Source organism: Oryzias melastigma, linkage group LG7 (assembly GCF_002922805.2).
Source record: "Oryzias melastigma strain HK-1 linkage group LG7, ASM292280v2, whole genome shotgun sequence".
Lineage (NCBI taxonomy): Eukaryota > Metazoa > Chordata > Actinopteri > Beloniformes > Adrianichthyidae > Oryzias > Oryzias melastigma.
The window spans coordinates 3,845,824-3,857,436 of record NC_050518.1 but is presented as its reverse complement, the minus strand read 5'-3'; the positions used below and the strand labels follow the sequence as shown (position 1 = coordinate 3,857,436).

At 38.6% G+C, this 11,613-nt stretch overlaps 2 protein-coding genes and 1 long non-coding RNA gene across 3 annotated transcripts in view; 2 read left to right on the top strand and 1 right to left on the bottom strand.

Moving 5' to 3' along the window:
- Positions 1-11,613, top strand: part of espn (espin) — a gene marked incomplete in the record, with an annotated part of 44,776 nt that overhangs the window by 26,767 nt on the left and 6,396 nt on the right. Inside the window, 4 exon segments of the mRNA XM_024293757.2 lie at positions 1-118; positions 1,070-1,123; positions 4,119-4,264; positions 4,623-4,997. Of these exon segments, the coding sequence (XP_024149525.1) occupies positions 1-118; positions 1,070-1,123; positions 4,119-4,264; positions 4,623-4,997 (693 nt within the window).
- LOC112159588 lies at positions 664-4,794 on the bottom strand. Its single transcript, XR_002921510.2, has 3 exons — positions 4,660-4,794; positions 2,799-2,875; positions 664-1,107 (listed from the first exon to the last, which is right to left on the bottom strand). It is a non-coding gene; the product is annotated as an uncharacterized LOC112159588 (long non-coding RNA).
- LOC112159587 (espin-like protein) lies at positions 6,110-9,571 on the top strand. Its single transcript, XM_024293758.2, has one exon. The coding sequence runs from the start codon at positions 7,279-7,281 to the stop codon at positions 9,268-9,270; it is 1,992 nt and encodes a 663-aa protein (XP_024149526.1). The 5' UTR covers positions 6,110-7,278; the 3' UTR covers positions 9,271-9,571.

The window sequence follows — 11,613 nt, the reverse complement described above, 5'->3', positions numbered from 1 at the left end:
CCCGCAAGCAACGCAATGCCAACACCCCCTCCACCTCCACCGCTACCTCCAGGGACCACTCAGAATAATGCCAGCAGCACCTCCACCAATGATCGTCGCCCGTCTTCCTCATCAGGAAGTGAGTGTCCCGAAACGTTCCCTTTAAGTTTAATAGTTTCAAAAGCATTAAAAAATAGTTTTTGTGACTTCCCACACTGTCAAACGATAGCTCAAAGAAAGCAGACCCCATGGCTTTGGGTAAACTAAAGAGTTCTGTCCAACTATAGCATTCTAGAGAGCAGATTATAAATTAATGAGGCAGGATTACCATTACATGGAGATCTGGTTTAGTGTTTGGCTATTTCCTTAAGTGCCATTGCAGCTTGTTTGCAGGGTTGCAGCATGCGTGCAGCATGCTACGTGCTGTTGTTACCTTTTGTTTTACTTTGTGTAACAGAAGAGATTTGCAACGTTTTTAATGGCACATTCCAGCTCTACATCTTTACTCTTTTTTCACTTTTCGTTATCTATTCTCTTTAACCTTTTGTAGTTTACTGATCTACTATTTCACAAACCAAGCAAAAGTTGAACTTTTGATTCTTGTTAATGAAAGGTGCAATTTGCAGTCTACATGTGTAAATATGTAATATTTTAGCTGAATTGTTAATAAATTAAATATATTTTTGTCATGAAGGCTTACAGTATTTAAAAAAAAAGGCCTTTACTGGAAAAAAAAACCTAATGTTTAGATTCTAAGAAAGTAGATCTACAAGTAGTCTCAAGGCAGAATGAGTTCACTCAAGAAAAAACAGAAACAGAGAACAAATTAAGGGAACAAATTGTATCATGATGGAGGTCAAAGAGAATGGTAAAGCCAAAACATGACTACCATCAGTTCCAACTGTCTCAGTTAGAATTACCTCAGTTCCAATTGGGTTATTCCGCTCGCTGTTTTTGAGTGACATTCTTTATTAACTTTTTATCTGACTCTTCATGCTTCTTTGCCTTTTTTGGTTGCTTTCCTCTTGATTCTGTTTCAACTTTTCCTCCTTTTACCCGCCGTGGTCTGTCCTCATGCTGCTCTGTCAAGGTGGAGACATTTCTGCCTCTCAGGCGGAAGGAGGATCACTTAAACAGATAAAGAGTAAGTAAGATGGAGTATCAGTCTCTCGAATGTCTCGTTTTATACATTTAGGATTCACACACCTCATACTGACATAACTGATCTCAGTCAAAACGTGCAGCTTTTATTGGGTATATTTTGGAATTTAGTGCTTCTGAATAGAACATTTCCTGGTTGTTTATGAAAAAAAAATCATTGAAAAACTTGTTTTGTTTTTCAGTTATCCACCATTTTTGTTGTCATCCTTTAAATCTGTAGAAACATCTGCCAAAGAGTGGACAAAGTTTTAAGAAAGTTTCTAAACAAGAAAAATTCATACATTGTTTGGTATATAACGTACAAGACATAGACATTGATTATGTAAGCTCGTTTAAAAGACTGCAAAAAGTTCAAAGTGGTTGACAACGTTTTGCTTAAGCTAAAGCTCAATTAAATTAAAATGAATTCAATATTATTTCTAAGAATTCTGCAAATTGGCAAAAGTTCTGCAAATATTTTTCCCATGTTCAAATTCCGTTTAAAAATAAATGGTTTCTATAAATGACTTTTACCCTACATTTATCTATTGTACTGTTGAATTCTAAAAAAATATTTGTGCACAATCTGTAGGAAAGGCACATTTACTCTGCCAAAGTCCTAAATTGTTTATCAGTAGTTTATTTTACAGTGAAAGTGTCATTGGTTGAAATTGTTCTGACCAGAGATGACTTTTTCCTGAGCTGAAGTCTGGAAATCCTCAAAGCATTGTCTTCTCTTAATGAGAATTCAACAAGCATTTTTTGGTTGTTTTTGTACTTTTTCTATGTTCAAGTTATTATAAGCTGAATTTAATCTCATTCCAATAGTATATTTGACAAATTCTAAATTTTAGACTATTAACTTGCGTGTCAACCTTCCCTTTTTGTCCATAAAACCCAATGGTTTTGATGCTGTAAGTTACAACAAGATTTGATCTTTTTTTTCTTCACAGTAGATCATTAAAATATACATAATTTTTACAAAGGAATTCCCAAACTTTAAAATGTTCATGCTCACATACTATTTAAAGGGTAACCAAACCAGGAAGTTGGAGGCTGACTCCACCCACAGTCGAAATTTGAAAAACCAGTCAGAGGAGTTGGGCTTGGGGGCTGGACTGTTATCTTTAGTGGAGCTGCAGATGATGACGTCAGACTTCTGAAACTATTTTTTGAAGAATTAAATAGTTTTATTTCAATTTGTCAAAAATGTGGCTATGACCAACAGACAACACCTTTAAAGCCCCATTTATAGATGTCAAATGCCAAAAAAGGCTAATTTAGGGTTTGGTTACCCTTTAAACAGTAAGCTTGAATACACTGTACTTGTGGATGGTTTCATATTCAGTCTAAAGCATAAGTGTTTTTGTCCTTGCTTTTTTGTAAAGTTTTTGTCACTTTTGTTTGTTCCATCCCGCTTTATTGGAAAATATGCATATTTAGCCAGTGATGGTTGATTTGTGACGCACTTGTTTGGTTAGGTTTTGGTGTTTGCTTTAGTTCACAGACCACACTGACAGTTTATGCAGAAAATGTGAGATGAGACCGTCCTGGTAATGAAGGCGTCAGGTTTGCTGCAGGAAGGATTGGTCCAGTGCAGAGTGGACTGAGAAGCTGAGGATTGAAGGGTGACTGTGTTCGCGTGTGTGCGTGCGTACGTTTGTGTGTTAATTCCTCACCAGCTTTCCAATGGCTTGCTGTCACTTCCAGTTACTGGTGATTCTGTTAGACTTCCCCCAACTGTGATGATGGGTCTCTAATAGAAAGCTGCTCTCTCCTCCCCAAGTGAGCCGCATGGAAAGGGAGAGCGAGGGAGAGTGAGGAGGGGTGGCACGCTAGGGAGTCTTTGTGCAGCTCGAACATTGTGGTTGAATCCACAGAGAACACTTTTAAAGGAAGACTTTATAGTCCATTCAACAATCAGAGAACAAGTAAACAATGTGGGACTGAGGATAATCGCTACGCTGAAGGTTCACGTTCACCAGAACAGGTGAGCTAACTTGCGGCTCATGTATAGCTCAGGTTTTCATCTTAAAATGTTTTTACTTTAAAAATTATCTGTAGAGACACCATTTTTGTGCTTTTATAACTTATATTAGTTTTTTTTAGCTTCTTTTCTCAAAAGTGAGCAAATTCTACATGTAATACATCAAGCTGAAACACATCTATAGTTGAGGATGTACTAAGCATTAGCAGATTAGTAGCAAGAAAGACTGAATTGCATGTTTTCATTAAAAATAAGCATTTTACTTTGTCTTTTGCTTTTTACTAAAATATGTAGAAGATGCTAAAAAATAGGTTTCCTTCTTATTGTTCCCTTTCATTTCCCAAAAGAATTTGTGTAAGATCTTTTGTTTTTCTTGTTTCATGGGAATAAAAGGAAGTAAACTCAGCTCTCCTTATTTTTGTATGTGCCTATAGTCTGATCGGTTTGTACAGTTGTTACCTCATTAATTAAAAGTCTTGTAGAGTTCATGGTTGGTTTAAAAACGACTCACTAAAGTTGTGGGATAAACTAGGTGGTTGGTTGTGTTTTTACAATACACAATACTGGCTAAAAATGAACTATACAAATATTTTATACTTTTTGCTAAATTAATGTGTTTGTGTAATCATAGCTGCATCTCCTACTTTGATTAATCCCAATCTTAAAAAGTTTTTCTACATCTAGAAGTTGTTAAAGGAGCAGCATGATACTGAGAAAGCTGGATCCAGTAAAGACTGCATGACATCTCAGTAAACTATTGTGAAATGATAAATATGCACCTTTTTACCTGAGAGACGGAGGTTTACTAAACTGACATGACCTCCCATCATTGTTAAACATGTTCCAGGTCAGCGTTGTTACCGAGCTGATTAGATGAAATATTTAACACTGAATTGCCACCCAACCCCTCTCCTTCTCTTCTGCATATCTTTCTCACTCTCTCTGCCTCTGTCTCTCTCTCTTCCATCTTTCTACCTGGTTTCACTTGTCTGTCCTCTGCTTTTGTCTGTAGGCACAAAGTCTTTCAACATGATGTCCCCCACTGGTGACAACTCAGAGCTGCTGGCAGAGATCAAAGCAGGAAAAAGCCTCAAGCCCACGCCGCAAAGTAAAGGCTACACTACTGTTTTTTCTAACAGCGGACCCGCAGGAAACAATGTAGGTCCAAAACCAACCCCTCCATTACTAACAATTGTAAAAGGCAGCAACAGATGCAGATCTTACAAGCTTTGCTAATGCTTTTTGAAAAGATACATTCCTGTCTGTTTAAAATAAAATAAATAACATTAAATAAGATAGTACAAAAAGAATAATAAAGCAAAATTACACCAATCAGTGAGCAGAACGGTTAAACATTAGGAGGCATGGGTTTGACAGTCAGACAATCAAAATAACTCAGGTTTCAGTTTTTCTGATGATTATTTTGTTTTTATCATGAACAAATATCTTAATTTTATTAATGGTATAAAAAAATTGCCTATGTCCCTTTTGTAACTGTCTTTCTATTTCAAACAAGGAAACAACACCTCCAGAGACACGATCCTCCTCCCCACCTGCCAAACCGTCGTCTCCTCCTCAAACCAACACTCCTGTCACCTCGCCTCCCATCACTCCAAGCCCCAGCCCCAGTCCCACCGGCTCTGGGTCCTCCAGGACCATGTCGACCTCCGCGAGCTACGAGCAACTCTCCTCCAACTCTATGATCAATGGGAACGGCAGCGGTGCTGGCTCAGCAAATGCAGAGTCAGGGAGAAAGACCAGCCTGGCAGATGTTGAGGCACTGGTGCCCACTCATGACGAACAGGGGAAAGCCATTCCTGAATGGAAGAGGCAGGTGATGGTCAGGAAGCTGCAGGCGAAGATGCAAGAGGAGGAAGATCACAAACGCAAGGTAGGCACGGTGCTGCAAAAATACTGTCAGTCACCTAGTGTTGTTTTGTCTTCACCATCCCTTAGAACTCTAAAATACCCTGAAAAGATTTGTTTTGGTGTGAGCATGGATTTTTGTGGATTTGCAGTTTTGTTTTTTTTTTTGTATTGAGTGATTGTGCATGGTATAACTTTCTAGAAAACATCAATTTCCAAGCTGTTTTGATCACGCTTCTCCTTTTCTTAACAAGTGTCATATTTAAAATATAGTTAGAAAAGTAATTTATTATTAATTAATGCAGGAGCAATCTGAACACTTGTTAGCTCTGTGTAAGAAATACTCTTGTGATATACGATTTGAGTAATTAAGTCTAACATTAATAATTTATAAAGCAAAGGTTCAAATCTTATCTTCTTGAAAATGGAAAGTAGAAATGTGTTTACAACAAACTTTAGTAATCTAGTAATCTTAAGTAATGCAGGTTGCATGTCGTAGGAATAGGAATGTCTTCCAAGCTAAAAACACTTGGAACTTTAACAAACTTAAAGCATTTTAATTACTTAATTTTAGGCACCAACAGCTTTTTAAAGATTGCTCATTAAATTCCCACTCCAACTACATTTTTTCTATTGTAAAATGCTCCCAATGGTCTTTTAAATATGATTATGCCATTTTTAGCCCAAACCAAAAAGCCTTTGCGTTTTTTAAGACATATTTTATGCAGCGGGCAGAAGATCATCATAAATTCTCACCTGGGTTGTGAGCGGGACTCTTGCCGCAGAAGTTAGCTGTGCTAATTTCCCATCAGTCATTTGATAATACTCTCTCCCGCTACCTTATAGCACTTCACAAGCCCAAGCTAACATTGGCGTAGTTAAAAAAAAAAAAAAAAAAACACAAGCAATGTCAGACCTATCCAGCTGCACAGTTTTTAGTGAGATGTTAGCTGTCGACGAGGAAAATTAAGATGTCAATGGATCTATTTGTCGTTAGGTGGAGGATTTAGAACTATAGCAAAGAAGGAAGACTTTGGCCGTATTGGTTGCTGCATCACAAATCTGAGCTTTTTCAAACAAAGGGTTTTCATCTGCTCCTGATCCAACAAGACTTAAATTAAAAAATACTCAGAAATGCAGATTTAATCTTAAATAATTTTATACATGTCCTCAATTATGAGAAAAATGCTACAAGAAAATGTTAAAAACATCAAAAACACAACTTTCATTGGAGTGGGTCTTTAATAAATGGCCATTGTAGCAATGAAAATCCTAACCATCGATGAACTTGTGCTTTTGTTGCCGTTAGTCCTTCCATGCATGCTTCTTTTTTCAGTGATCACAACGGTGTTTGATGTGCACTAACTTGGCTGCAACAACCATCCCAGCATTAACACACTTGACTACAGAATTCACAGTGTGGACCTTTGTTTGATGATGGGGTTCTGTGGCTCCAAGTTTTTACATGCAGATTCAGTGGTGTGATGTTGGGCCCATTCACACTACAGGCCAAACAGGTAGTGCAACATTTGTGTAGCACTTTGAATAATTGTAAATAATACAGGGGTCGAGCAATGATTTAGTGCAGCAAACATCATTGCATTGAATAATAATTTGATGCAAAGGCATTTGGTTTTGCACTAAACTTCTAACTATAGCGGGTGGTTGAAAGATTGGTGTCTGTTGTCATGACAACACTGTTAGTTCATCTCTTTTGCATCCACAACACTAAACTATTTCTGAAGTACTGCATCATAAGTAGGTTAAAAAGAATTTTTCTTGAGTGACAATCAACCCTAGTTTGTCAGTGTTTGTGCATTTTTCTTTTTTATTTAAAGAGAAAAATAAACATTGAGTCATTAAAAAAAGACAAACAATTGGGATTGGTTCTCAGTAAATGTAGGAGGGAAAGAAGTAAAAGACGAAACTTAGAGACACACTATAACATATTGTGTTTAAACAAATATTGTCCTTTGGTAAATTTTTTGCGTCAATTCAAAACACACAAAGGGTTGTCAGTTCTCTCTGATTCTAAGTTATTGCGCAGAGTTTAGTGCCAGTAATGAGGCTGTGCCATTGCACCACTAAATCCATGTAAATCCTGTGTGTGCGGATGGATTTGCACTGAAGCGTGTGTTCATACCAGGAACTTGAAGTTGAAGGAACCCTCCTTCCTCCCCTTCTTCTCTTGTCCTATTGGTCTCCTTTGACCTCTGATTTAGTTTGCTTCAAGTGGACACTACCAGCCTCAGGAATGGCACTACTCCTACATTCACAACGCCATTTTGGGCCCTTTTGGAGAGCTAATGACAGAAGCTGACCTGAATCGAATTGAGAAGCAAATTGAGAACCTGCAGGTCATGCATAAGGTATCTGAGGTGGAGAAGGAACTGGAGGAACTTGAGAGACAGCTGCATCAACTCCTGCCTGTCTCTGCCGCTCTTAGTCAAGGGCACTTCTCAGTCAACCCAAAGCAGGTGCATGGCCAAGCTGAAGATCTTCCAGCATGGTGCAGCAAGATCTCCACTTTGCTCAAAAGCATGGCAATTCTTCTTGCCACACTGGGAGGCAAAGAAATTGACATCTTAGATTATATACTTCAAAAAAATCCTCAAGAACACGAAAAGAATGTAAATACAGGGCAGTCCCAACCTTCAACCTCAGTCAGCACTGGAATTATTGGCCGCTCTCAATCCTTCTCAACAAGAGAAGAAGTGGAGAAGGAAATAAAGCAATGTGGAGTTTCAGTGAAGAACCTTAAGGCCAACTATGAAGTACAAAATCAGCCACAATCTCATAGAACTTACAAACGCAAAAGGTCACTGCCTGTAGTAAGTGAGACAACTGGTGAGGCGGAGTTTTCCTGTTCCTCCTCTGGAGCCGTTGACTTTAACACTAATGGACATTTGCTTTCTGAGGGGAAACCCACCTCAACTCATGTTGAAGAACCTCTTGTCATTAAATCCTACGCTCCTCCTACGTATGTGCCCTCTAAGGTAATGGCTCCCACAAATATGGAGCAGTTTAGCCAGACGCTTCCTTCAGACCCCATTTTAAATTATGACCAACTAACAAGAAGCCTGGAGGTTCAGACAGATCTCAGCTATGTCCAGGAGTGTATTGAAATGAGGAAGGAAAGAATTGTTCTCTTGTTCCTCGAACACTGGCGGAAGTATACAGTCTCAGAATCTTATCAGGCAAAATACATGAGCAGGAGAGGAAGTCACTTAGATGTGGGCTGGGAAGGCTCCAGTTTTAATGCCCAACTCGGTGGAGAGATGCAGAGCGAGGATGACAAACTCCTCCTGTTCATGAAGTCCAAGCAGGTAGTTGGAAATCTGATCAGCCACTGGAGGGCGATCATGAGCCAGGTGCCCACACGTCAGATTCGCCGGCTGAGTCGCACCCAAATGATCTACTGGCCAGAGCACTTCTTGCCACACATCAATGGGTCACCTGTGAGATATGAAAGTCTAACTCTGGACCTCTTTATGCTGGGATACTTCCAGCTACTGGAAATGAACATGTCTCGCAATGAACGAAAATTTCGCCACCTCCTGTGCTATGAGATGTTTGACCGTCTTGGCAGCCATAAATGGGAGGTGATTAGACAGTTTCACAAGGAAGTCATGGAAGACATTGAGAGAGGCAAACGAGACTGGGCAGATGGTTTTGAGGACATAAAACTCAAATATTTTGGAGACTCATTTGAAGGAGGAGATTTAGTAACAATCTCTTCACCTTCAATGTCTCCTGAAATATCAACAATGCCACCGGAGGAATCTCCCCCTCCCCCACCTTCTCATCCTCCTCCTCCACCCCCTTATCATAATCATAGTCCAAATGTGCATGCTTCTTCATCAGCGCCAGAACTTCAGTCATCCCAAGCGGACGCTTCTCTAACACCTTCTGCTGCCCAGAATGGTGTACCTGAAAAGTGTGCGGACTCTGAGAACATCTCTCAGAAGAATGGACCATCTAGTGAGCACACAGCATCAAAGAAACCTGTGACTACAAATGGGACTACTTCAAATCAAAGTTTGGAAGTTGAAAGTGTTGAACAGGTTCAAACTCCTCCCCAACCAAGAGAAAACTCACAACCAAAAAAGAACATTCCCCCTGTAACTGTAAAATTTGTTGAGGAGCCTTACATTGTTCCATCCAGAGAAGAGCCTACTGAGGACTCCATCAAAGTCATCTATGAGCTGAAGGAGTTTAGCAATGAAGAAATCATCCGATACATTGATCGAAGCTTTGCTTTTTGGAAACAGAAAGAAGCCGAGCTTTTTGATATCTAGCAGGACTTTGGGCAGAGCACAGCAGAGAGGGGGCATGTGTTTAACTTCTGGTTATTGATCTTCAATAACTTCACTGCAGCAAAGAAATTCTGTTCATCCAATGAGTTCAATTTCTTTATAATTGAGTTGTTGAAAATCAATCTTTTTATGTTCCAAATTATTATTTTTTTTACTGTTTGCAATAAAAATGCTGTAATTTAATCTGTTTAGATATAATCAAATATTGTTGAATACTTCATTATGTAATCAGCTATTTTATTCTGCCTTTTAACAAAACAGCGTACAGCATTCATAACAAATGCTCTCTAACTCAGACAGATTTCTCCCCTGCGTTCACTTAATGTCTTAGTCACAACTGTGCTAACAGGTTGATACGGGCTGCTGTGGCAAAAAAACTGAGAGATGGGCAACCCTGTATGACGCATGCAGGTGGTCGACACAAAATTTTTAGATTGTAGACGATGGGCATACTGCGGGCAACAGCTGGTAGTAAACACCTAAACAACACGTAAAAGGGAACAAGGTATGATACAAGGACACTGTATAGATTCTTCTCTTTTTTCAAACTCCATGAATCCTGTGCACTGCACAAGGAGCCTATTAGTGCTGCTCAAGTGATAGGTGCACGCTAACGGTTTGTGTGGGCATCCCGGGCACTTGCTTATCACCTGCACATCCCATTCATAAAGCATTTGTGCATAGTCAGTACTAGTACTTGCACACCACATTAATGGCTAGAGTATGGCATTACGGCACTGTACGACAGCGTCACCGGTATGACATATACTGTACATGCAACTTCCGTTATCTTTACAAATATTTTGCAATACACCTAGCACATACTACAATTGTGCATTCCATTTTCCTGACAACCTTTTTAAGGTGGCTAAATGAACCCCATGAGAACTGCAAGACACACCTGAGCTCCCTTTAAGATATGGCTGCTCCACTCTTCAACTCTCCACAAACCTGGACAACCCTAAAATCTGCAGACCACACAGGGGTGCATGTGACTAAGACTTAATTTTTTCAAAACTGTGTCACTTTAGGACTGGAAAACATCCCACTATGGTCACACTGAAACTGTGTTTTTGATATATAACACCCAGTGATCACAATGTGAAGGAGACTCACCAAAAAAGTAGATCATGAAATAATGAAAATCTCACTTTGATTTACTTTTTAGAACTATCACTGTGTTTTTCAATGTCTAATGATGGAACATTACTGACCTATCACAATAAATGAACATAAATCAAAGCTGACAGATTAGACGTTCTGAACTTTTTGAAGTTAGAAATAAGCATAAGTAAAAAGAGTTTTAAAGCTGGATCTCCTAAAATTTGTATACATCACAGTGTCGTCATCAAAGAAGCAAATGTTTCTGTTAACAGCTTTCATACTGTAAAAGTGGCTTGACATCTGGGTGTTTGTTTACCCAGATAATCCAGACTTCAAGAATTTGGGGAAATCATTGACTGAACAGATGTGGATCTCTGGTTTGGTTTATTTCTGTTTCCATTAAGTTCAGTTTGTGATAAAATGCAGAAGCTGAAATCAATGCTGAGCTTTAATTCTTCATGTTTTCTTTTTTCTTGTTTTGAGAGAAAAACTTAATGGGTTGGTAAATTTTAATACTGAAATTCAAAACTGCAATTGTTTTTAAACAGTGAGCTAATCATTTTTCTTGTGTCAGTGTGTGACTTTGTGACTTTCCAAATGATTAAATCTGATAGGTAATTTTGGACACAGACTTTATAAATTTTTGACAACAAATATATGAAGTTGCTTATCAAAGTGATTTCTTCAAGTTAAAAAACTATGTTTATGTTTGTTTTACATTTTGTTTTTTTTGTCTTATTTCCTTTTTATATTGAATTTGTTACAATTTTTGTAATTGGAAACGTAATGACCTTTTTTGAAGCATGTGCAGCACAAAAAAGCTGTTTTAGACGTGTATCTCTGGAATCTGAAATCCTCTTCCTGAACTCTTGTGGCTCTGAAGAACTTCACTATACTGTGGCATCAAGATTACCTTCAAATAACCCTCTTAGTACCACCCGCTGTTGTGCTTGCCGTGGCTTATGGGAGCCATAAGGAGGTTACAGTGAATCTTTATCACCTCACAGCTCAACTGGAAGGTAGTCAGCTGGCAAATTAAAAGCCATATAGAACTACATTCCCCTGATAGTCTGCATATTTGTCTTATCTAAAAAATGTCTATACCATTTAATGTTGAGATTAAACATATGTTTAAGGGAGATGGAATTTTTAAAAGCGTTTTAGCTGAAAAAAAGTTTAGGTTAAATGTGCAAATACATGTATTTAAACTGCACACACTCA

Excerpts from the sequence above, each read along its gene's own strand:
- LOC112159587 (XM_024293758.2), top strand. The coding sequence starts at position 7,279 with ATGACAGAAGCTGACCTGAATCGAATTGAGAAGCAAATTGAGAACCTG.